The 25,671-nt window shown below is 45.2% G+C and overlaps 2 protein-coding genes and 1 long non-coding RNA gene across 3 annotated transcripts in view; 2 read left to right on the top strand and 1 right to left on the bottom strand.

The window, feature by feature from the left end:
- Positions 1-7,402, bottom strand: part of LOC138811249 (CD177 antigen-like) — a 74,323-nt gene extending 66,921 nt beyond the window's left edge. Inside the window, exons 1-2 of the mRNA XM_069998975.1 lie at positions 7,314-7,402; positions 6,005-6,060 (exon numbers count right to left, since the gene is read on the bottom strand). The gene's annotated coding sequence lies outside the window, so the exon portion shown is untranslated. The remainder of the gene's footprint in view (positions 1-6,004; positions 6,061-7,313) is intronic.
- On the top strand, positions 620-14,144 carry LOC138811266 (uncharacterized). The gene is made up of 3 exons (XR_011367346.1): positions 620-782; positions 11,847-11,995; positions 12,072-14,144. It is a non-coding gene; the product is annotated as an uncharacterized lncRNA (long non-coding RNA).
- Positions 14,145-23,052: 8,908 nt separating this feature from the next.
- On the top strand, positions 23,053-25,429 carry Cxcl17 (C-X-C motif chemokine ligand 17). Its single transcript, XM_069999031.1, is given in 3 exon segments — positions 23,053-23,086; positions 23,173-23,257; positions 25,312-25,429. Coding segments are annotated over 3 exon segments (237 nt in total).
- Positions 25,430-25,671: the final 242 nt, after the last annotated feature.

The raw sequence follows: 25,671 nt of genomic DNA, 5'->3' as shown, positions 1-25,671 counted from the left end.
TAAAACTCCTTGGGGCTGAGAATGTGGTAGAGTGCTTGCTTCGCATGCAGGAAGCCCTGGGTTCGATTCCTCAGTACCACATACACAGAAAAAGCCAGAAGTGGCACTGTGGCTCAAGTGGTAGAGTGCTAGCCTTGAGCAAAAGAAGCTCAGGGACAGTGTCCAGGCCCTGAGTTCAAGCCCCAGGCCTGGCAAAACAAACAAATGAACGAACAAAAAACCTTCTGCATCCTCATCTAAGTTAGGGAACAAAACAAGATCTTCCACTTACACTACTGGTAGATGAGGTGGATCCTATCCAAGCCTGGCTCTGGGCCCCCAGGTTTCAGGAAGACCAGAGCACGCACGCACACACGCACGCATGCACGCAGGACAGCATCTCCACCAGCTAAGTGTCACCTGGAGGCCCAGGGAAGCTGAGTGACTTGGAAGGAACTGCGGCTGACTGCCCCTGTCCCCCAGAGCTCACTGTCCCCAAACCTCCCCCCCCCCTTGAGGACAGAGACAGAAATGAAAGCCCTTGCTGAGGGGAAATGGGTGGGGACCCGCAGCACCTGAAGCATGGAAGGAAAATGTGAGTCAGAGGTGGAGGGCTTGCTTCACAAAGGCCTGCAGGTGATCATCCACTCTTGGACCTCCCCTCTTGGGGGCCCCCTACCACAGCCCCAGAGAGAGGAAGATCTTAGGCCACACTGCTGGCTTACAGAGAGGAGAGCAGGACCCCTTCCAGAAGAGCAGGCCGCCAACACCAGGGTTTCAGATATTCTGCTAGTCCAAGCAAGGTAAGACTTATGGATTTCAATTTTTAAAAATATATTTTGGGTCAATACTAGGGTCAGTACTGGTTGAGCCATACCCAAGATTTTACTTTTTATTTACTTAATTTTTAGCAGTCCTGGGGCTTGAACTCAGGATATGGACACTGTCCCTGAGCTTTTGTGCTCAAGCCTAGCTAGCACTCTACCATTGAGTCATAGCTCAAATTTTGGCTTTTTGTTTCCTTGATTGTTGACTGAAGATAAGAATCTCAGGGACTTTCCTGCCTGGGTTGGCTTGGAACATGATCCTCAAATCTCAGCCTTTTGAGTAGCTACAATGTCAGGCGTGAACCACTGGCGCCTGGCTAGGCCAAGAAATTTTTTTTTTTTTAATTCTTTATTGTGATTAAGCGATTACATAATTTCCCAAATTTCACAGCATTGTGGGATAGTAATGCTTAGTTAAAGTCACAAACACATTCTAACTTTCATGGGGCAAATTGTCTATCACAGTCTATAACATTTATGAGTTCTATGAGCTTTGTGATAGTTATTTCTTCCACATTGGGTGATATGCACATTTCTTTTGTTTTGCAGAGCATCAGCTGTTCCCTCTTTCCCACTTGTTCCCTCCCTCCCATCGCTGCCATTGAGTTGCTTAGTTCATTTTGGTCAATGTCCGGTCTAGCTGATGGGTCCCACTGTTGTATGTTTTTCCCTGATTCCCTCTAGTTCTGTGTGGTCCTCCTGGCTTCCCTCCGGTGTACACATATATACCATATATGTGATCAGCAGCATAGGGGTTATTTAGTAGTGATTTGACCAGATGAGTGGAGGTCCTTTGTTTCTTAAATCTTGTTAATTTTGTCATATCACCTTACATTTTGGATTTAACATCCATTTATCAAGGAGACCATGTGCCATTTTTGTCTTTGCTCTTGGCTTACCTCACTCAACATGATCTAGCTCCATCCATTTCTCTGCAAATGCCATTATTTTGTCCTTTCTAATGGCTGCATAATATTCCATTGTGTATAGATACCACAATTTTTGGATCCATTCATCTGTGGTGGGACATCTGGGTTGTTTCCGTATCCTGGCTATTGTGAACAGTGCTGCAATAAACATGGAGGTGAATGTGTCCTTGTATACTGGTTCCAGTTGTTCAGGACAGATGTCTAGAAGTGGTATGACTGAGTCATAAGGGAGGTCTATATTTAGCTTTCTGAGGACCCTCCAGACTGCTTTCCAAAGTGGTTGTATCAGTGTACATTCCCACCAGAAGTGTAATAGGGTTCCTCTTTCTCCGCATCCCCTCTAGCATTTGTCGTTGGCTGACTTTAGGATGTGGGCCATTCTGACTGGGGTCAGATAGTATTTCAGGGTTGTTTTTATTTGCAGTTCCTTCACAACCAGGGATGGTGAACATTTCCTTGTGTGTTTCTTTGCCTTTTTTTTTTTTTTTGGTCCGGTCGTGGGGCCTGAACTCTGAACTCTGGGAACTGTCTCTCAGCTCTTCAGCTCAAGGCTAGCGCTCTACCACTTGAGCCACAGCGCCACTTCTGGCTTTTTTCTTTTTGCTTATGTGGTGCTGAGGAATCAAACCCAGGGCCTCAGGCATGAAAGGCAAGCGCCCTACCACTGAGCCACCTTTCCAGCCCCTCTTTGCCATTTTTATCTCTTCTTCTGAGAAGTCCCTCTTTAGTTCCCTTGCCCATTTAGTAACTGGTTTGTTAGGTTTGGGAGGGATTAGTTTCTTGAGTTCCCTGTATATATTGGATATTAACCCCTTGTCTGATATATTGCTGGTAAATATTTTCCCCAGTTAGTTCGTTGTCTTTCTAGCTTGGTTGCTATAGTTTTAGCTGTGCAGTAACTTTTTATTTTAAGGTAGTCCCATTGGTCAAGTCTCTCTCCAATTTGTTGTGACCCTGGGACTCGGTTCAGGAAGTTCCTGCCTGTTAGGCCAAGAAATTCCAAGCTGTCTGATGCCTTCCCAGGAGTGTACACCTGGCAGCCAATATGTAGCTTCTTCCTTTTACAGTGTGTTCTCCTTTCCCCTCAGTCTCTCATCTCCTTCCTCCCCTTCTAACAGAGAAGGGCACAAAACTTTACATTTGTGCTGTGCTTTTTACTTGTTTGTAATGAATGTTAGAAATTTTTGTTTTTGTTTGGTATTTTGTCAGTCCTGGGTCTTGAACTAGGGGCCTGGGCACTGAACTTTTTTTGGTTTTTTTTTTTTTTGGGTCCGGTTGTGGGGCCTGAACTCTGGGCCTGGGCACTGTCCCTCAGCTCTTCAGCTCAAGGCTACTGCTCTACCACTTGAGCCACAGCGCCACTTCCGGCTTTTTTCTTTTTGCTTATGTGGTGCTGAGGAATCGAACCCAGGGCCTCATGCATTCAAGGCAAGCGCTCTGCCACTGAGCCACCTTTCCAGCCCCTGAACTTTTTTTTTTCTGAACTTTTTTGCTCAAGGCTAGCGCTCTACCACTTTATGCCACACAGCTCCACTTCCGGTTTTCTGGTGGTTCATTGGAGATAAGAGTCTCACGGACTTTCCTGCCCAGGCTGGCTTTGAACCTGGAGCCTCAGATCTCAGCCTCCTGAGTAGCTAGGATTACCAACCACCAGTGCCTGATGAATGTTAGAATTTTTTTATAGCAGGTGTTTTGATCTGCCTGCTCTTCCTTGTTATGTTCCCCCCACCAAAAGAAGAAAAAAAGCTCTTCCTTTTCTTTTCCCCTGTCTACATCTCCTCATCAATTCACTACCTCCATTTTCTAAGACTTCCTGGTAAATTAGCATGTGACACCCACTCCCTCTAGGGTTAAGAATACCTGGCAATATGTCTGAAAAATCTGAATCTGGGAGAAAACGTTTAAATAGAAGAGCACACAACCAGCCTGGCACCAGCGCTTATGCCTATAATCCTTGCTACTCAGGAGGCTGAGATCTGAGGATGGCAGTTCAAAGCCAGCCAGGGCCGGAAAATACATGAGAGCCTTATTTCCAATAAACTACCAAAAAAAAGCTGGAAGTGGAGCTCTGGTTCAAGTGTCAGGGACAGTGCCCACATCCTGAGTTCAGTTCCCAGACCCTCTGGGCTCTCTTTTCCTCCCTGGCCCCTACCACCCCAGGCTTGCTGGAGCTTTGGCAAAGCTCTTCCTAATGCCAGGTAGTTGTTCTGCCTCAGTGGTCCACAGGTGTCTAACATACCTCAAACCCAGTCTGACATCTCAGCCTCTCACCTAACCCTCATGCTTATCCTAGGACTAAAGACATCTAAGCCCAGAACCCCAGATACAGCTCAGAGCCCCCTTTGGAGTCCTCTTCCTCCTCCTTCCTCCTCTACTCTTCCTCCTCCTCCTCCTCTTCCTCCTCGTCCTCCTCCTCCTCGTCTCAGGCAAGTGCCTGGCTCTGGCTCTTTTCCCCCTGCTCTCTGTACCCTCTCGTTGCCCAGCTTAGATGTGAGTCTTTCAAGTATATTTTCCCAACAAATTAGCTTGGAATATGTGTCCTGAAAGACATTTCTGACCAGCCACATTCCACTTAAATCCCTTAGTGTCCCCAGCACCTACCCACCCACAACTACACATACTCACGCACACACAAGTCCAAACGTCCAAACTCCAAAAGCTGGGAGTCAAAGGTTTCACAATCTAGTGTACACTCTACCCTTCCTGCTACCAAAGAGGCCCAGGAGAAGACCTCACCAATATCAGGTGCCTGTGACTCAAGCCTGGGAGGCTGAGATCGAAGAATCAATGTTCAAAGCTAGTCTGTGAGACTTTCTTCTTTTGTTTTTTTTGTTTTTGTGAGTCATCGGGCTTGAACTCAGGGCCTAGGCACTGTCCCTGGGCGCTTTTTTTTTGAGGGGGGGGTCACTTGTGGGGCTTAAACTTGATGCCTGGCACTGTCCCTGAGCCTCTTTGTGCTCAAGGGAAGTGCTCTACCACTTCAGCCACAGCATCACCTCTAGCTTTTTGAGTGGTTAATTGGAGATAAGAGTCTGGTGGGGACTTTTCTGCCCAGGCTGGCTTCCAACTGCAATTCTCAGATCTCAACCTTCTGAGTAATACGATTACAGGCATGAGCCACCAGCGCCTGGCTCTGTGAGATCCTTGTTTCCAATAAACCACAAAAAGTCAGATGTGGAGCTGTGGCTTAAGTAGAGCATTAGCTGTGAGCACAAAAGCTCAAGGACAGCACCCAGGCACTGAGTTCAAGCCCCAGGAATGGCAAATAAATTTGAAGGAAGAAAGGAAAGAGCAAAAGAAAGAGAGAGAGAAGAGAGAGAGAGAGAGAGAGGAAGAAAGAGAGAGAGAGAGAAAGAAAGAAAGAAAGAAAGAAAGAAAGAAAGGAAGGAAGGAAGGAAGGAAGGAAGAAAGAAAGAAAGAAAGAAAGAAAGGAAGGAAGGAAGGAAGGAAGGAAGGAAGGAAGGAAGAAAGAAAGAAAGAAAGAAAGAAAGAAAGAAAGAAAGGAAGGAAGGAAGGAAGGAAGGAAGGAAGGAAGGAAGAAAGACCTAGCCAAAAATTTCCACCCATTCCACTTGCCTAAAAGGCCATACATATAGCCAAGAGCTCATTGTCAAAAGGGGACATGATACCCTGCATGAATGACATCTGAGGGTGCATGCTGGGGCCCAGAAGGGATGACAGGGACTTCACTGAAGAAGGGGCCGCGGAAAGGACGGCCACTGCATTGGAGCCATAGAGCGTGGGTTCACTTTAGTCTCATCTCGTTTGGCAGAAGGTACAGGAAAGGCCTTAGAGAGACAAACCCACTCACAGGTCAGACCCAGATCCTGGCCTACAATTCCGTTTTTTTCTTTTTCTGCTAACAAACCTAGAGGACTCTCCTGTGAGCATCCGTCAATCTAGGATTCCCTCAAGCTTCCCCTTTGGCCCTCCGCAAGACACCCTCCCCGCCCCACCAGTTGTAGACTTCAAAAAACAGGAAGACGTGAGCTTTGGCACCTGTTCAGGTTAGAACTCTAGAGGCCAAACACAAGGCCTTTTGACTATAGAGAAAAAAAAAAAAAAAAGACCCATTGTTTCAGTGGGTGGACCCAAACCATAATAGGAGTTAGGAAAAACAGTTTCTTGGTGCCCAGAGATGAGAACTTGACCCTAAAATATCAAGTTGGCTAGGGGAAGGCAGGAAAGGAATATGTACTTTGTGAAAAATAGAGGTAATTACAAATAGTTCTTACTTTCCTCTAAGTTTTGGCTTTGTTTTTTCCTCACCGTGCTCAGCAGGGCCTTCTAAGACTTCTAAGAGCTGGTGGCTTAGGTGCAGCTTCCTGGAGCATAGAGAAATGGAGAAGAGATAGAATTTGTTTCCATTAGGAGGCTATTAGAAAAAAGAACCACTCTATCTTGTCCATAATTGCTGGGGGGGATGGGGGAGAAAATCAACTCAAAGTTTTATGCCAACCCAACAAGAAAATAAACCTTTCAGGACAATGCGACAACCTGTCTTAGGGACTGAGGCTGCGTGACTTAGTAATACACAAAAATGGCTGAGCCTTAAATGGTAACTTCACTAGTACTTTCTCCCCTGTCAATACATCTGGAAAACACTTGATTTTGATTCTACGTTGCCAGGATGTTCATCTCATAAAATGTGGTTGACCAGCTGGGCTAGCCATAACCCTAGCCACCTACAGTGGCTCACACTTGTAAGCCCAGCTGCTTAGGAGGCTATAGGTAAGAGGACTACAGTGTGAGACACTGTGATTTTACCTGAAAAATGAAGCAAAGAGGGGAAAGAGAATTATGGTTCAAATGGTGCCAGTTTCTGAGTTTTAACCCTGGTACCAAAAAAAAAGTAAAACAAACCAACCAACCAACCATAGTTGAAGCATGGTGCCAGTGGCTCACATTGTAATCCCAGCTACTGAGGGGGCTGAGATCTGAGAATCGTGGTTCAAAGCCAGCCTGGGCAGGAAAGTCTACAAGACTCTTATTTCTAATAAGTTATGAACCAACAGGAAGTGGAGATGTGGTTCAAGTGGTAGAGCTCTAGCTTTGAGCAAACAAAGCTCAGGGACAGTGCCCAGGCCCTGGGTTAAAGCCCCAAGACTAACACACACACACACACACACACACACACACACACACACACACACACACACACACACACACACACACACACACACACACACACACACACACAACACATGTGCCAGGTGCTTCATGCCTGTTATCCTAGCTACTCAGGAGGCTGAGATCTGAAGATCATGGTTCAAATCCAGCCCTAGCAGCACAGTAAGTGAGACTGTTATCACCAATGAACCACCAGAAAACCACAAGTAGAGCTATGGCTCAAAGTGGTAGAGTGCTGGCCTTGAGCTGAAGAGCTCTAGGACAGTGCCCAGGCCCAGAATTCAAGCCCCAAGACAAAAAAAAAAAAAAAAAAAAGCAAATTGAAATTGAGATAATGAAAGGCACTGAATATAGTTCACCTGGGAGTGAAAATCCTTTCAGGCCTGCCCTCTCACCACCAGTTTTCTTGCTTCCTTGTCCATTTTCTTCCTTATTTCCCACTACTTACTCAGTCTAAGCTGCCATTTAGAAAAGAAAGCCATACTGCCCAGTCGCTTGCAATTCTGCTGGAATATTCTTGTGATGGAAGGGTCTGCTCTCTACTCAAGGCACGCACTGTATTTATATGGTTTTAAAACGAACTGCTTTTTATGTCCAAATAAAACTTATACATGCTTCCTCTTATCCATACCAGCTCCAATTCTATTCTGGCACATTTCCTTGATGGATTTTTTTTCATTTCATCTTTGTCTTTATTATAAAGATAGTACATGAGGCAATATGGATCACTTGGGCCACAATAAGTAATTCTCTTTTTTGTTGTTGTTCATGAGACTTGAACAAGGCCTGGATGTTGTCTCTAAGCTCTGTTGCTCAAGGCTAACACTCTACCACTTTGGGCCACAGAACCCCTTCTGATTTTCTGGTGAGTAATGGGTGATAAGAGTCTCACAGATTTTTCCTGCCCATGATCCTCCTGATCTCTGAGATTATGGGATGTGCCTCACTTGTGCCTTCTGAGATACTCAGATCTCAGCCTCCTGAGTAGCTAGGATTACAGGTGTGAGCCACTGGTACTAGGCTTAAGGAATTCCATTTAGCAAAGTAAATGTTATTTGTGAAAACATTTCCCTCAAGCCTGTTTCTAGGCTTCGCCTTTGGCAAAACCATTGCATTCTAGAACACATTCCTGGACTTCTAGGAGATAATTACGAGGACAGCAGCCCTGCAGTTGAGTAAGGAGTTTTCCAGAATGCAATGGGTGAGCTAGGGCTTCCCAAACTTTCCATCCTGCCAGAATGACGGCTGCAAAAGACTTTGCCATCTTAGATGACTGGGCAGTGCCTTTGCCATGATGACAAGAGTTCACATTTATTCAGCACTCACTTTGTGCTAATTACTATCATAGGAATTTTGTATGCAGCTATAGTACATACATACACATGCACACACACACACACACACACACACACACACACACACACACACACACACACAATCTGTCAGTGTTATCTTCCTCATTTTTACAAATTAAAAAATCTGGGGCAACCAGGTGCTGATGGCTCATGCCTGTAATCTTAGCTACTCAGGAGGCTGAGATCTGAGGATCCCTGAACAAAGCCAGCTTGGGCAGAAAGGTCTATGAGACTCCTACCTTCAATGAAACACACAGACACACAGACACAGACACACACAGACACAGACACACACAGACACACACAGACACACAGACACAGACACAGACACAGACACGGACACAGACACACACACACACACACACACAGACACACACACACACACACACGCCAGAAGTGGTAGAGCACTAGCCTTGAGGACAAAAGCTCAGGGACAGCATTAGGACCCTGAGTTCAAGCCCCAGGACTGGCACCAAGGGGGGGGGGGAAACTGAGGCAGAGAAATTAAGCAATGTTTGTGACATGATATAAGTCCATAATTTAACCTCACCCCTCTACTCAATCTGGGTAGTGGATGTCATAAGACTTCTGAGATCTCCTGAATAAAATCCACCTTCCAGAGAGATTCTCAGCCCCTCTACTTTTAGATTTGGCAGTCAGTATTTTGTTTTGTGTCTTGGCCTTCACGAATGCACTTGTCCCTGACACCACCTCTACAATGCCGCAGCCCTTCATAAAAACCTTGGTTATACAAACCTCAACCCCTTTCAGGAAAAGGCAGGGCTGGGTTCCCAGTCCTCATAAAAGAGTCATTTTTGACTCTTGTCAACTATTTGCACAGACATCCTCGAGCAAAAGAAAGGTGCACCAAGGAAAGAAAGTCCAATAAGGAAGTCGAAAGTGGGAGAGTCCTTGGAACAGTCACAAAAGGGAGGAGATGGCACATCCAGAAACAGCAATAAAACATGCCCAGGGCTTGTGGCCTTTGAACAGTGGCGGCTCCACCTGTCTCTTTCTGTGCCCATTGGCATGACTTCCTTCTTGGCTAACTGCCTCTCCTGGCCTCACTTTCCCATATCAGGAGTAGAGGCCTAGGAGCTGGGACCGACCTGATGCTGAGCTGGAGGGCAGAGGAAGCGGGAAAGGGGAGGCTGGAGGAGGGCTCAGTGTGACTCACCTATGTCCACACACAATACATCCCTGGGCAGGGAATGGATTAATGAGGGCTGTGCTGCGGGATGGGTGGTTTCAAGATCTGCACTTCCTCCTCGGTGCCCAGATGGAGAGCTGGAGTGGGTGGGGCATGGGAAGTTGTCACAGGCCTCTCCCACTGAGAAACCCACTGCCTCTCCCTTCTGGGGACTGTAACCCCTCTGTTGGGTTGCATTCCTTCGTGTGAGGTCACTTGTTTTTCTGAATTGTGGGTTACAAGGGGGAAAAAAATCTCAACTGGATTCTTTAAAATCTTAAACACTCCATTCAGTTCAAGAGAGTCGGCCACCCCCCAAAAATGTAAGGCTTACAAGAAAGAGCTTTGATAAGCCTCTGTTTGCCACCCACAATACATTTGGGGATCACTGAGTTACAAACCAAGGAGGAGGAATCTACTATGACCTTCATGTCTGAAGCACACCATGCCGCCTTGGAGATACATACTATAATCTTAATCTTGGTTTTCCCCAGAAGCCTATTAACTTGTCCCTGAGAAAGTGGGAGGAAGCTGGGCCTATAATCCTAGCTACTCAAGAGCTGATATCTGAGGATACTGGTTCAAAGCTAGCCCGGGTAGGCTGCTATGAGACTCATAACTCCAATTAACCACCTGTGGCTTAAGTAATGAAGCTCTAGACTTGAACAAAAGCAGCTCAGGGACAGTGCCAAGGCCCTGAGTTCAAGACCCAGGACCTACAAAAAAAAAAAAAAACTTTTTTAGAAACGAAACTGGGCCGGTTGCCAGTAGCTTTTGCCTCTCATCCTAGCTACTCAGGAGGCTGAGATCTGAGGATCATGGTTCAAAGACAGCCTGGGCAGGTCTGTGAGACTCTTATCTCCAATGAGCCACCAGAAAACCACAAGTAGAGCTATGGCTCAAAATGGTAGAGCACTGACCTTGAGCAAAAGAGCTCAGAGACAGGACCCAGGCCCCATGATTTAAAAAAAAAAAAAAAGTACATGGAAAGCTCTGAGTACATTTTCAGAAAGATTAATAGGAAGAAAACATAAGTGCTTCTTAATTTAGCATCCCATTAGGATTGTCTAGAAGCTTGCTTTTTTTTTAAAATGGTGCCAGTACTAGGGCATGAACTTGGGGCCTAGTACTCTCACTCTCACTTATGGCTGGAAAGCTACCACTTGAGCCATGCCTCTATGTCCAGCTTTCTGCTAGTTCAGAGCATCTTGAATCTATTTGCCCAGGAACATGGAGGAGAAATCCTCCTGTGCAGTTAGGATTATAAGCGTGAACCACTAGTGCCTGGTTTGCTTTTTGTTTTTTAAAATTTATTAGTATTAATATTATTATATTAATTATTGTTATAAAATCACATCATATATTATATTCCAGCATATATTATCATGTTAATTTTTTGTTTTTTTTGGTCCGGTTGTGGGGCCTGAACTCTGGGCCTGAGCACTGTCCCTCAGCTCTTCAGCTCAAGGCTAGTGCCCTACCACTTGAGCCACAGTGCCACTTCCGGCTTTTTTCTTTTTGCTTATGTGGTGCTGAGGAATCGAACCCAGGGCCTCAGGCATGCAAGGCAAGCGCTATACCACTGAGCCAACTTCCCAGCCCCTATCATGTTAATTTATATTATTATATTAGTTTGAAATAATTTCAGGCTCTCAAAAATATTTCCACAATAGTCAAAAACTCTATATACTTCTCACTCAACATTCTCAAATACTAACATCTTAGCAATCCACAGTATAATCATCCAAGCCTGAATTCCAACACACACACAAAAATTACAGTCCTGTTTTTGTTATCGTTGGTGGTGATGTTTGTTTTTGCCTCTAAGGTTGTTTGTTTTTTAGGAGAGCAAAGGAGGGGTGCAGAAAGTGGGGGAGAAAAGGTGAACAAATGCAGTCATGCTATTCAGCATACATTATGTGGAAAATGAACTATGCAATTTGTGGACAGGAGTGGGAGAGGTAAACTGGGGGGAGGCGAAGGAAAGAGTGACATTGTCCAAAAGAGAAATACACTCTTTACCTTTACAATAGCTTTATGCTAAAAAATAAAAATTAAAAAAAACCTTTATACTAATAATAAAATTATATATATATATATATATATATTTGTTTGTTTGTTTAAATTAGAAGCCAGGCACCAGTAGCTCATGCCTATAATCAGGAGGCTGAGATCTGAGGATCACAATTTGAAACCAGCCCCTGAAGGAAAGCCCATGAAACTCTTATCTCCAATTAACCACCAGAAAACCAGAAGTGGCTCTGTGCCTCAAAGTAGTACAGCATTAGCCTTGAGTGAAAAAGCTCAGAGACAAGGGTGGCCCTGAGTTTGAGCCCCATGACCAACATAAGAAAAACAAATAGAGTCCTAGAAATCATGAAGAAGACTGGAAGACATGAAGTAAATGACTAGCATTCTTGGTCTATTTCCCATCCAGACCTCAAAGAAATCTTCACTGCAGTGAAAGCAGGCACCATGCCACCTTACCACGATGAGCCTGACATGAGAATTATAAATCTTGATGTACACATATGGCCACACTTGGCTAGGATTGAATGAACTAAGCCACACAACCCCAAGTCAGAGGTAAGTGATCTGCTGTAAACAAAATGTGGTTTGTTTGGTTGGTTGGTCTTTTATCTTTAATCTCTTCTCAAGCTAGATGGTGAGAACGCTGTGGTAAATTCATGAAATAGGACTGTGTGCACATCTGTCCCCGCACGGTTGCAGCAAGGAAATACTCGACTCAACTTCCTAACGGTGTTATCGTGGAGTAACCTCAAAGCCATTTCATCAGCACCAGTGAGCACCAGTGGCTCACGCCTGTCATCCTTGCTACTCAAGAGGCTGAGATTAGCCGGGCGCTGGTGGCTCACCCCTGTAATCCTAGCTACTCAGGAGGCTGAGATCTGAGGATCACGGTTCAAAGCCAGCCCGGGCAGGAGAGACCATGAGACTCCTCTCTCCAATAAACCACCAGAAAACCAGAAGTGGCGCTGTAGCTCAAGTGGTAGAGCGCTCGCCTTGAGCTGAAGAGCTGAGGGACAGCGCCCAGGCCCAGAATTCAAGCCCCATGACTGACAAAAAAAAAAAAAAAAAAGAGGCTGAGATTGCAAGATCACCATTCAAAGCCAGCCTGGGCAGGAAAGTCCATGAAGATCTACTCTCCAGTGAACCATCAAAAAGCCAGAAGTGGAGCTATGGCTCAAGTGGTAGAGGGCTAGCCTTGAGGGAAAAAAAAAAAAAATGAAAAACAAAAAGCACCCAAAAGCTCAGGGACAGCACCTAGGCCCTGAGTTCAAGCCCCAGAACTGAGTATGTTCCACTCAAGAGTGTGCAGCATTGGCATTTCCACGGAGGAGGGAGGAGAGCCGAACCCAGGGAACAGGAAGGCAGTGATGGCCTCTTCAGAAAGAAAGGTTTAAGGAGAGGAAATTAGGTAAGCTTACAAAAGTCTGTTAAATGAAGTAAGTCAGGATCAAAGAGACAAAGAATGCACTTTTTTCTCATGTGGAAATTTGATCTAATTTCTCAATAGATACATGCAAGTCTACAGGGGCATATGCGTACACACACGAATGTATGAACTGAGGGATGGTATATGCAGGGGACGATTCCAGTGGTGTACTTCCTTTGAACAGCTAACTTACAGTTCACAAAACCAACATCAGGAAGCTGGTACTTGAAGTATCGGGAAGGGCTGGGGGAGGCTGAGCAGGAGGGAGGTACAAGAAGGAAGAGAGGCCAGGTGGGAGAATGCAGTTATAATATTCAAGACATAGATGTAAAACTGGAACTAGGGAAATGGAGGGGAAGGGTGGGTTAGGAGACACGGAGGTGAACGATGAAAGGGGGTGATCAAGACGTGTGGTCCTCATAAACTGACAGGTTAAACTCAGTCTACTTTGTAGAACTACTTAAAGTTAATCAGATGAAAATTAATCAGAAGATGGGTGCTGGTAGCTCACACCTGTAGTCCTAGCTACTCAGGAGGCTGAGATCTAATGATTTCCAGCCCAGGCAGGAAAGTCTGTAAGAGTCAAAAAAAAAAAAAAAAGCCATAATTGAAGCTGCGGCTCAAGTGGTAAAGCTCTAGTCTTGAGTAAAAGCAGCTCAGGGATGGTGCCAAGGCCCTGAGCTCAAGCCCTAGGACTGGCATGTGTGCGTGTGTGCATGCATGCACATACACACACACACACACACACACACACACACACACACACACACACACACACACACTTACTTGAGAGGAAAGAATGGAGAGAATGAATAACCTTGTAATACTGCAAGTATATACAAAGGCAGCAGAAAGAAACTCAACCAAAGCTGTTATTAATGGGGGATGGGAGGGGGATGGATAGGCTGTGTCTGGGTGGGGACTGGGGGAGAGGTGCTGATGGAGAGGATAAGAGGGTTAATACAGTCAAGAAGGATTATTAGCCACTATGAAAACAGAACGAGGAAACCGGTTAGGGATCTATTTTTTATAAGCCAATAAAAAATAGATAGGGAGATTTGAGGGGTGAAAGGAGGGGGAAGAGGAGGAAGAGAAGAAAAGGAAGAGAAGAGGAGAGAGAAGGAAAGAAGGAAAAAGAAGACTGAGTGTGGCGGCACAAGCCTGTAATCCTAGCTATTTGGGAGGCAGATAAGGGGGGGATCACAATTTGAGGCCAACCTGGACATAAAAGTTCCTAAGGAAATGAACAATGCAACTTGTGGACAGGGATGGGAGGGGAAAACTGGAGGAAAGCAAAGGAAGGGGGAGGGGAAACGAGGAAAGCAAAGGGGGGGGGGGGACAATGTCCCAAAGAGAAATGGACGCAATACTGGAATTGTGAAATGGTATCCCTTCTGTGCAATACCTTAGTGATAACAATACAATTATATGTATCTTAAAGTTCCAAACAATCCATCTCAACCAACCAGGGGCCATGGTGTGTGCCTATCACCCCAGCTAGAGAGGAAGTACAAGGCTGGGCATGGTGATGACCATCTGTCATCCTTAGAGACCCAGGGAAGGAAACCTAAGCGACTCACAGCCCAGGGCCTGCCTGGACATCGGCGGCAGTGGGGGGGGGGGGGGGGGTAATGGCTCAAAGTGGTAGAGCATCTGCCTAGTAAGCATGAGGCCCTGAGTTCAGTCCCTAGTGCTAAAAGAAAAACAAATAATAAATAAATAAATAAACAAATAAATAAGTGGAAGGAAAATAACGGCAGAACCTAGGGCCCATCAGAGGAATCAGAATCAATATTTAAGACCTCTGAGGTGGTCCGTGAGCAAATTAAAGTTTGAAAATAATTTCTCTAAAGTGCCTTTGAGTTCTAAAATGACAATTTCACACTCACCGCAGTCTTTCAGTTTACAGAAGAGGAAAAAAAAAGTCTATCTGTTCTCATTGGTGTGCCCTATTCCCGAACAGCCTCGCCTACATCCAGGTAGAAACACTGAGAAAGTGCTGCCATCTTGTGGCCATGTTTAGGAAATGCACTAATAAATGGGCAGGGAGGGAGGGATCCACTCACCAAGCAACTGGTGTGAATAGAATCAGCCAGGCACAGCGACTAGGGGTGAGTGTTAGACACAGCGCCACCTGTATCATAAAGTCACAGTCCAAAGGATGGTTGTTCTGGTACCCGACTGTGATGCTAGTGAAAAATCTGAATTCCAAGCCAAGCCCTGCCTTTGTAGCACTGAAAATCACTATGAGACCCAGGGCTGGAGGCTCACACACACACACACTCACACACACACACACACACACACACACATACAAGCAATCACTACTATGCTATGCATTATCAGACATCCAGCACCTGCCTGAACTCCGCTTGAATATGGGTGATTTTTTTTCCAAGGAAGCTTACTTTACTGTGACAGGTTTCTGGTTTTGGTTTTGTTTTGTTTTTTTTTTTTTGGTCGGCCGTGGGGCTTGAACTCTGGGCCTGGGCGCTGTCCCTCAGCTCTTCAGCTCAAGGCGAGCGCTCTACCACTTGAGCTACAGCGCCACTTCCGGTTTTCTGGTGGTTTATTGGAGATAGGAGTCTCACGGTCTCTCCTGCCCGGGCTGGCTTTGAACCGCGATCTTCAGATCTCAGCCTCCTGAGTAGCTAGGATTACAGGCGTGAGCCACCAGCGCCCGGCTTGGTTTTGGTTTTTTTATCCTGAGCCAAAATATATCCTGCACCTACACACCAAGCCTGCTTTCTACAGACACCAAAACGAGCCTAAAACCTTTCTGTTAGTGAAATGAGCTCCCTTCCCCTAGCTTCGAACACTCCTTCCCCTCTCCACAGCTTAGCATGCTCCCTTCCTAGGCAACACTAGGCCCGTGTAGTAAGGCAGTAAATAATCAATCAGCCTCCAACCCCCTTTACCTTGGGATGGCACTTCTCTGGAGCAGCTACCACCATATAAGACAAGAGCCCCTTAGAGTGATCTTCAGGTCTAGGCAGATTCAGGATCCCTATCTACTACTTGGACAGCAGCCATAAATCCTAGTCCGACATGATGAAGCCCCTGGCCCACACGTCCACACCAGGGTCTCCACTCCTAGCCCCTTCTAGCCCCTCCTAAACCTCCTAGATCTAGGTCACCTCAGACAATAGCTGGTGCTTCTTCTCACTTCTCCCTTGTAAGAAGGGGTCTTGCCAGCCCTTACCCAGGAATAAACCTTTCTTTGTTCTCTGTACCTGGATGTCTGCATGGTTTTCTGGCAAAAATCTAAAAATCTAACGCTTTCACTCTGCAAACTGCTAAACCACCACCATGCGAGCACCTCTCATTTTCCCTCAGCCACTTCTCAAATGGCACCATTCAAAGGTTTTTTTTGTTTGTTTGTTTGTTTTGTCAGTCGTGGGGCCTGAACTCTGGGCCTGAGCGCTGTCCCTCAGCTCTTCAGCTCAAGGCTAGCCCTCTACCACTTGAGCCACAGTGCCACTTCTGGCTTTTTCTGCTTATGTGGAGCTGAGGAATTGAACCCAGGGCTTCATGCATGCGAGGCAAGCGCTCTACCACTGAGCCACCTTCCCAGCCCCATCCAAAGGTTTTTAAACAGAAGAAAAGCAGAAGAGTGTGACATACCGGCCATTTCTGAGCTCTCAGTCATTCTCTCTGCAGCCACTTTGCAACCCTGGAGTTCTGGGAAGGACAGAACTAATCTCTCCTAAACATCTTTACATACCGAAACTACCCCTAAGGAACCACAGACTCCACAGCACAGATTACCCTCTAGGCAAAAAAGAAAAGAAAAAGAAAGACTTGCTTACCCTGACAATAACCATAACTCCTCTACAATCTCTGTCAAAATGACAATTGAAAGAATGATCAACTGGGCCTCATTTTGACTGGGATTGTTTAATCATTGTATATTGCTCTCTCCCCCAGCCTCAAGTTCTTGGTCTATAAGACCTAAAACTTATGTCTATACCACCAAAGATAGTTGAAGATGGGTACAGGGTAAGTGACTCTGCCTGAGAAGTGCAGCTCCTGGAGATCAGGCCCACGCTGGTTTCAACCACAGCAGAAACTGAATTCTACAAGCGCCCTAACCAGAGCACCACAGCCGCAGATCACCCATTTCCCCGTTCTAGCACCAAGTTTATCTTTAGAAAGCCAAATCCTCCATCTGCTGATACTGAGTCCCTCCCCTCTGCTACTGCTCACTTTTCCTATATCTTGGTGAGTGCATACTGTTTTATTATGCTTTATTTTTAAAAAAAATTTGGGAGTGGAGCTGTGGCTCTAAGTAGTAGAGCATTAGCGTTGAGTGAAAAAGCTCAGGGACAGAGCCTGGGCCCTGAATTCAAGTCCCCCAACCAACCCCCAAAACATTCATTTTTAAAATTTTTAATTTTTCAAAAAAAATTTATTAAAAAATATTCATTGGCCAGATGCTGGTGGCTCATGTCTTTAATCCTAGCCAGTCAGGAGGCTGCAATCTGAGGATTCTGCTTTGCAGCCAGCCCAGGCAGACTCTTATCTACAATGAACCACCAATAAGTTGAGCATAGAGCTGTGGCTGACGTGTTAGAGCGAAGTGTTGAGCAAAAAAACTCAGGGACAGTGTCCAGGCCTTGAGTTCAGCCCTAATACCTGCACACACACACACACACACACACACACACACACACACACACGCATGCACACACACACAATACCATTTATCACAGACTTGTTGTGAAGAGTAAATAATGTACAATGCACTTCTAGAAATGGATGGTGTCCAACATTGATAGTGCAACATATGAAGTCACCCTACCGCCACCAGGGGTCGCTGCGGTGGCTGGGGCGTGGCTGGGCACAGCCTCCTTTCCCAGTGAAAAGGTTTCGCAATGCTCACCTGAACCCGAGCCAACTGGAAGCCAGAGGAAATGAGCCCCTCCTCCTCCTCCCTCCAAAATACTTCCCCAAAACTGACCTTAAAATAATCACATACGTGCTCAATATGCTTTCCTTAGAGAGGAAAGGGAAGTAGGTGTGACTACATGATAATATGAGGGAATAAATTACTTATCATAACAAATTATCTTCTACTTACAACATCACCTAATCATAAAATTACTTCTGGTGAAAGATGACATGCCTTAAGAATTCCTAAGCTGCAGGCATTGTCTAAGGAATACACACCTATTGTATTACTTTGTTCTGTTCTTATGCAATCTGTTTTTTATTTAACTTGGTGTTTGATACTTTCAAAAAGATTACACATATTTCGAAGTCCAGTATTCCTGCATCCAGCATTTTTTGTATGTTTATTTTGTGTTGTATTGTGTTGTATTGGTACAGGGAGTTAAACTCAGAGCTAGGGTGTTTTTTCATTCAAGACTGGTGCTCTACCACTTGAGCCACACTTCCAGTTCTAGTTTTTGCTGGTTCACTGGAGATAAGAGTCTCACAGACTTTCCTGCCTGGGCTGGCTTCAGCCTGCTGAGTAGCTAGGATGATAGGCATGAGCCACCAATGTCTATCATCCTGATTTTTTTTTGGGGGGGTGGGGGGTCCAGTCGTGAGGCCTGAACTCTGGCTTGGGCGCTGTCCCTCAGCTCTTCAGCTCAAGGCTAGTGCTCTACCAATTATGAGCCACATTGCCACTTCCGGCTTTTTTATTTTTTTCCTGCTTATGCAGTGCTGAGGAATCGAACTCAGGGCCTCATGCATGCAAGGCAAGCACTCTACCACTGAGCCACCTTCCCAGCCCCTATCATCCTGATTTTTAAGTAACATTTTACGTAACTATAATAGAAGGATCAGAACCATGAAACTGGTGTAGATATAATGTTGACAACTCACAAACATTCAAATTTTGCTAATCAGCTACTAATGCTCTTTTTTTTTTAGTGCAAGGTCCAATATAGGATCCCAAACTGAATAAAATTTAAATGTCTCTTTGATCTCCTCCTGTCCAGGAGTTGCTCAGCCTTCCCTTGTCTTTCATAAGCATAATTCTGTAAAGAATACTGGTTGCTGGGCTGGGAATGTAGTTCAGTGGTAGTGTGCTTGCCTAGCATGCACAAAGCCCTAGGTTCGATTCCTCAGTATCACATACACAGAAAAAGTTAGAAGAGGCACTGTGGCTGAAGTGGTAAAGCAAAAGAAGCTCAGGGACAGTGCCCAGGCCCTGAGTTCAAGCCCCAGGACTGGCACAAAAAAAAAAAAAAGAATACTGGTTGCCAAGTGGCAGTAGCTCGTGCCTATAATCCTAGCTACTCAGGAGACAGATCTAATTATCTAGGTTCAAAGCCAGCCTGGGCAGGAAAGTCTATGAGACTCTTGTCTCCAATTAAGCACTAGAAGATCGGAAGTAGAACTGTGGATCAAGGGGTAGAACACTAGCCTTGAGCTGAAGAGCTCAGGGACAGCGCCCAGGCCCAGAGTTCAAGCCCCATAGGGGAGGGGGGGGAATAAAAAGAATACTGGTTGCCAGGTGCTGGTGGCTCACTCCTGCAATCCTAGGTACTCAGAAGACTGAGAGAGATCAGGATCACAGTCCAAAACCAGACCAGACAGGAAGTAGAGCTGTGGCTCAAAGTGATAGAGCACTACTAGCCTTGAACACAATAGCTCAGGGACAGTGCTAGCCTTGAGCACAAAGAGGTTGAGGGACAGCACCCAGACCTTCAAGCCCAGGACTGGCCAAAAAAAAAAAAAAAAAAAGCTGGAAGTGGCACTGGGGCTTTTTCTGAGTAGTATATTAGAGATAAGAGTCTCATGTGGCTGGGAATGTGGCTTAGTGGTAGAGTGCTTGCCTAGCATGCATGAAGCCCTGGGTTTGATTCCTCAGTACCACATACAAAGAAAAAGCCAGAAGTGGTACTGTGGCTCAAGTGGCAAGAGTGTTAGCCTTGAGCAAAAGGAGCTCAGGACAGTGCCCAGGCCCTGAGGTCAAGCCCCAGGACTGGCAAAAAATAAAAATAAAAAAGAGTCTCACGGACTTTCCTGCCTGTGCTGGCTTCAAACTGTATTCCTCTGATCTCAACCTCCTGAGAAGCTAGGATTATAGGCATGAACCACCAGCACCTGGCTCTAACCCCGTTTTCTATTTATTAATTAGAAATTTCCTGTAAAAATGAGCTACTCCTTCTCTTTATTCAACTATTTACTTATGTCAGTAAGGGCTCATGGATGTTTGTAGGTTACAATCCATTATTATCATTATTTATTTTATTGTGCTGTTCATAGCATCTTAAACTGGGCCACAGAAAGCTCTGATCTTGAAACAGTCTCATGTTTTTTTTTCTTTGAGTCATTCCTTACTTTATGATACTACAAGATGTTTCAGGCTCATTTTGTAATTTTTTTTTAAATGAAAGCTAGCCCTCTACCACTCTGAGCCACAGTACCACTTCCCGTTTTTCTAGTGGTTAATTGGAGATGAGTCTCATGGACTTTCCTGCCTGGTCTGGCTTCAAACTGCGATCCTTGGATCTCAGCTTCCTGAGTAGCTAGTACTGCAGGTGTGAACCACCAGCACCCAGCTTTCCTCTTGTACTTTTCTGCCCCAGTGCTGGAATCCCCTGGTTCCTTCCACTGGGAGAATGCTATTTACCAGGGTATGGATATGCTCTTTGCTAGTCTATGACATTGGCTTGTCCGCCCTCTTGTGGACAGATCTGGGAAATACCATGCACCCTTGCCAACCCACATTTTAAAAATTATGCAAAAGGAGAACAGAAAAAGTTAAGCAACTTGCAGTTAGGAAAAAAAAAATCTAAATATTCCTCACACCTGCAACTTCACAGATCGTATCACATGGGCTAAGGCTGTTTTATAAAATAAGCTTAGAGAAAAGTTGCAAAGTGAACAAGTAGAGGTGGTACCAGCCAAAGTTTGGGAGAAAAGAGGCCAAAGATGAGCAGCTTCACTTTCAGTTATGTCCACAAAATTCAGGTCACACAGGGCCGCAGGAAAAAATAATAGACTAATCTTGGACCTAGCTTAGAACCCTAGATGTGTTACCCTTACCTTTGTGAACTTGGGTCTTTCATTTGCTTTCATTAAGCTTCAGTTTCCTCATCTGAAAATAAAGGACATAGTTATTTAGTTAACAAATATACCTCTTTTAAAGCAGTTTGATAATAATATAAAAAATATTTTTTAAAAACTGTTCTCACCAGTGGCTCACACCTGTAAATCCTAGCTAATCAGAAGGCTGAGATCTGAGGATCATAGTTCAAAGCCAGCCTGGGCAGGAAAGGCTGTGTGACTCTTGTTTCCAATTAACCACCAGAAAATGGGAAGTAGAACTATGGTTCAAAGTAGTAGAGCACTAGTCTTGAGTAAAACAGCTCAGGACAGGGCTCAGGCCCTGAGTTCAAGCCCTACAACCAACAACAACAACACACACAAACTATTAGAAAAAAATTAGATGAAGCGCCGGGCGCTGGTGGCTCACGCCTGTAATCCTAGCTACTCAGGAGGCTGAGATCTGAGGATCGCGGTTCAAAGCCAGCCCGGGCAGGAGAGACCGTGAGACTCCTATCTCCAATAAACCACCAGAAAACCGGAAGTGGCGCTGTAGCTCAAGTGGTAGAGTGCTCGCCTTGAGCTGAAGAGCTGAGGGACAGCGCCCAGGCCCGGAGTTCAAGCCCCATGACCGACAAAAAAAAAATTAGATGAAGCAGTTATGCCTGTTTCAACCATCATCATCATCATCATCATCATCATCATCATCATCATCATCATCATCATCATCATCATCATCATCATCATCATCATCATCATCATCATTATAATTTTGTGTGCTGGTCCTAGGGCTTAAACTCAGGGCCTGAGCACTGTCCCTAAGCTTTTTCATTCAAGGCTAGTGTTCTACCACTTAAGCCACAAAACACCACGTCAGCCTTTTTTGTGGTTAGTTGGAAATAAGAGCTTCAAGGATTATACTGCCTGGGCTGGATTTGAACCTTGATCCTCAGCTCTCAGCCTGAGTAGCTAAGATTACAGGCGTGAGCCACTGGTGCCTGGTTGCCTCACAGCACTTTCACAGCACAAGAACATTTGCAGAGTGGCACTGAGGAAGTGGTGCAACCCCCCACGCCCCATCTGTGTGGCAGAAAGGGCATGCGGCTGGGAAATCCGAGAGCTGTGCTGAACCTCGTGCTCCCCCAGGGCCTCTACAAACAACCTGTCCATCCACTCAGTGAAGAAACATTTACCAAGTGCCTACCCGGAGCCAGAAAACAGAAGCTTGAGTGACTAGCTCTGGTCTAATCAGGGAGAAAGGTTTTGTTTTCCTGTGCTAGGAAATGTCATCACAAAAATACCACAAGAGAAACTGCTTTTTCTCACCTGCCTCTGGAGGCTGGGAATATAAGATCAACGTGTCAGGAAGATTTGGTTCTCTTGTGGAACCTCTTGTCTTAGGTTTAGCCTGCTATAATAAAATTATTTTTAAACTTTTTTTTTTGGTTGGTTGTGGGATTTGAACTCCGGGCCTGGGCACTGTCCCTGAATGATTTTGCTCAAAGTTAATGCTCTACAACTTTGAGCCACAACACCACGCCAGTTTTCTGGTGGTTGATTGGGGAGAAGAGTCTCTTGGACTTTCCTGCCCAGGCTGGCTTTGAATCAAGATCCTCAGATCTCAGCCTCCTGAGTAGTTAGACTTACAGGGGTGAGCCACAGTGCCTGTCGAAGGGGGGGAGAGGAGGAGGAGGAGGAGGAGGTAGAGAAGGAGGAGGAGGAGGAGGAGGAGGAGGAGGAGGAGGAGGAGGAGGAGGAGGAGGAGGAGGAGGAGGAGGAGGAGGAGGAGAAGAAGAAGAAGAAGAAGAAGAAGAAGAAGAAGAAGAAGAAGAAGAAGAAGAAGAAGAAGAAGAAGAAGAAGAAAAGAAGAAGAAGAAGAAGAAGAAGAAAAGAAGAAGAAGAAGAAGAGAATTATTCAGCAGCCAGAAAGGTGGCCCATGCCTGTAATCCGAGCTACTTAGGAAGCTGAGATCTGAAGATCATGATTGGAAGGCAACCCAGACAGGAAAGTTAGTGAGACTCTTAGCTCCAATTAACTATCAAAAAGCCAGAAGTGGAGCTGTGGCTCCAGTGATAGAGTGCTAGCCTTGAGCGTTAAGGCTTAGAGACAGGGCTCAGGCCCTGCACAAAATAAAATAAAATCTTTTTTCTTAAAGTACTCTAGATCCCCAAAGTAGAAGAAATGGCATTCTTATCATCTAGGTGGCCCAATACTGGTCTGTTTGTGGAAGTGGAGGCTGGGGGTGGGTAGGCAGGGATTTCTCTTTCCGGTTCCTGGAAGTGATCTGTTTCTTTCCTACAGAGGTCGCCAGAGGCCATAGGAACAGAAGCCAGATTTCTGGGAGGTGACTCCCAGAAGGCAGCCAAGAATGTGAGTGTAAAGGTCAGTAACTAGACTTCTTCATCATCAACAATAACAACAACAGGGGCCTGCCTGCCACCGAAACCCTCTCTGTCTCCTTTGAGCCCCTCCAAGACCAATGCACGTGTTATCTGAGCTGACCTACATAGCTTGCTACACCGACACCTGCTTTCACTGGCTCTCCAAGCACTAGGTGCCTATCCTTTTCCCCCCAAAAAGAATCTCAGGCCAGGACTAACTTCCAAAAGGCACATTTTCCTGGTCTTCCAAAAACATGTTGCATGATCTTCTCAGCCTTTTTATCTTTATTTTTTTAGTGCCAATCCTGGCGTTTGAACCCAGGGCACTCTCCCAGAGCTTTTGTTGTTCAAAGCTAGCACTCTACCACTTGAGCCACAGCACCACTTCCAGTTTTCTAGTGGTTTATTGAAGATAAAGAGTCTCATGGATTTTCCTGCCTGGGCTGACTTTGAACCATGATCCTCAGATCTCAGCTAACTGAGTAGCTAGGATTGCAGGTGTGAGCCACCGGCGCTTGTTTTTTTTTATTTTTTTTCCCCTGGTTAATTAGAGATAAGAGTCTCATAGCCCTGAGCTGGCTTCTAACTGAGAGTCTCAGATCGCAGCCTCCTGGGTAGCTAGGATTACAGGAGTGAGCTACTGGGCCAGTTTCTCAGTCTCTATTTACAGGAAAGAATGAAGCAGAGAAACCTAATGGCTTGCTCAAGGTAAAACAGCACCATAAAAATGACCTGTGGGTCTTATGTTTTATTCTTCGGCTTCCCCAATGATATCCTAGAAACCCTGACACCAAATCCTTACCCATAGAAGTCAGGAAAAAAAATAATAACTTCAAAATACTGGTGCTCACACTTAGCTGAGGTTGCCACTGTTTTGTGTTGACTGATCCCTCTTCCCACCCTGTTACAATACAAAAGTTGAGCACAAAGGCACCAGGAGATGGCCAGTAAAGTGCTGGCCAATTCCCTACTCTCAAAACAATGCTATCTTCCTGTTTAAGCAGTGATCTGTAATTTCAGATTGTTTCCTCAGAACCCCTGGGAGAAATCTCACGACAGGGCTGTGACTGTGGAAGAAGAAGTATCTTTGTGAGCATTCCAAAGACAATAGGAAGAACACTAATACATTTCAAGAGAATTACCTCCTTACAATAGAGTTCCTCCTACAGAACCATTCCTCAGCACCACAGAAGCAGGAAAAAAAAGCTGGAAGTGGCCCTGTAGCTCAAGTGGTAGAGCACTAGCATTGTGATGAAGATCTGAGGGACAGTGCCCAGGCCCAGAGTTCAAGTCCTATGACCGACAAAAAAAAAAAAAGCTGGAAAATCCATGCAGCACTAGCTTGCACCTGTAATCCTAGCTACTCAGAAGGCTGAAAACTGAGGATTACTAGTCAAAGCCTGCCTGGGCAGGAAAATCCATGATATATATATATATATATATATATATATATATGAATATGTGTATATATTCACATATATAGACACACATATGCATATAAATAAGTATGTATGTATATAAAGTGTATATGTGTTTATAATGTATATAAAAAAACTTTATATCCAAAAAACTTTATATTTTTTTTGGTTGTGGGACTTGAACTTGGGGCCTGGGTACTGTCCCTGAGCTCTTTTGCTCAAGGCTAGCACTCTACCATTTGAGCAACAGCACCACTTCCAGTTTTCTGGTGCTTCATTAGAGATAAGGTCTTAAGGACTTTCGTGTCCAGGTTGGTTTCAAACCAAGATCTTCAGATCTCAACCTCCTAAGTAAGTAGCTAGGATTACAGGTGTGAGCACCTAACTACACTGAATAACTTGTGTGTGTGTGTGTGTGTGTGTGTGTGTGTGTGTGTGTGTGTGTGTATTAGAGGGACAGTACTGGGGCTTGACCTCAGGGCCTTGCATTTTGCTAGGCAAGCACTTTTTATCACTTGAGCCACACCTCCCCACTTCAGCCCTTGCCTTACTCATGTAATTTTTAAATTGCTCATAAAAATTAAATTTAAAAGCTGCTTTTAACATTAGCTCTACCCACTTATTTGTACGCTTGGACACAGAAGGCACCACAGGAAGCCAAACCAGCATTCTACAGCCTGCCAGCAATTTCTCAAGTGATGTCAACTAGCCTGCCTTGCTCTCCCCTTACAAGTTCCCGGAGCCCACTTTCCCCATTAACCATTCTCCATCAAGAGGTAGCCCCTCAGAGAAAAGCATTTTCCTCAACCTCATATCGATTAGTGCTGCCTCCAGCGCCCATGCTCCTGTCAGTCTCCTTTGCTCTCCTTTTACCCATTCTGGGAAGATTATAGAAAAACCTCAGTCTCCTATTTGATCTTGTCTGATCTTAAATACAATCAGGAAAGCAGCAAACAGAAATCAATAAATGGGTTTTTTTTGGGGGGGGTGCTTTGTTTGGT

Source organism: Dipodomys merriami, unplaced genomic scaffold (assembly GCF_024711535.1).
Source record: "Dipodomys merriami isolate MVZ:Mamm:240054 unplaced genomic scaffold, mDipMer1.0.p SCAF_52, whole genome shotgun sequence".
Classification (NCBI taxonomy): domain Eukaryota; kingdom Metazoa; phylum Chordata; class Mammalia; order Rodentia; family Heteromyidae; genus Dipodomys; species Dipodomys merriami.
This window is presented reverse-complemented; position numbering and strand designations above follow the sequence as displayed.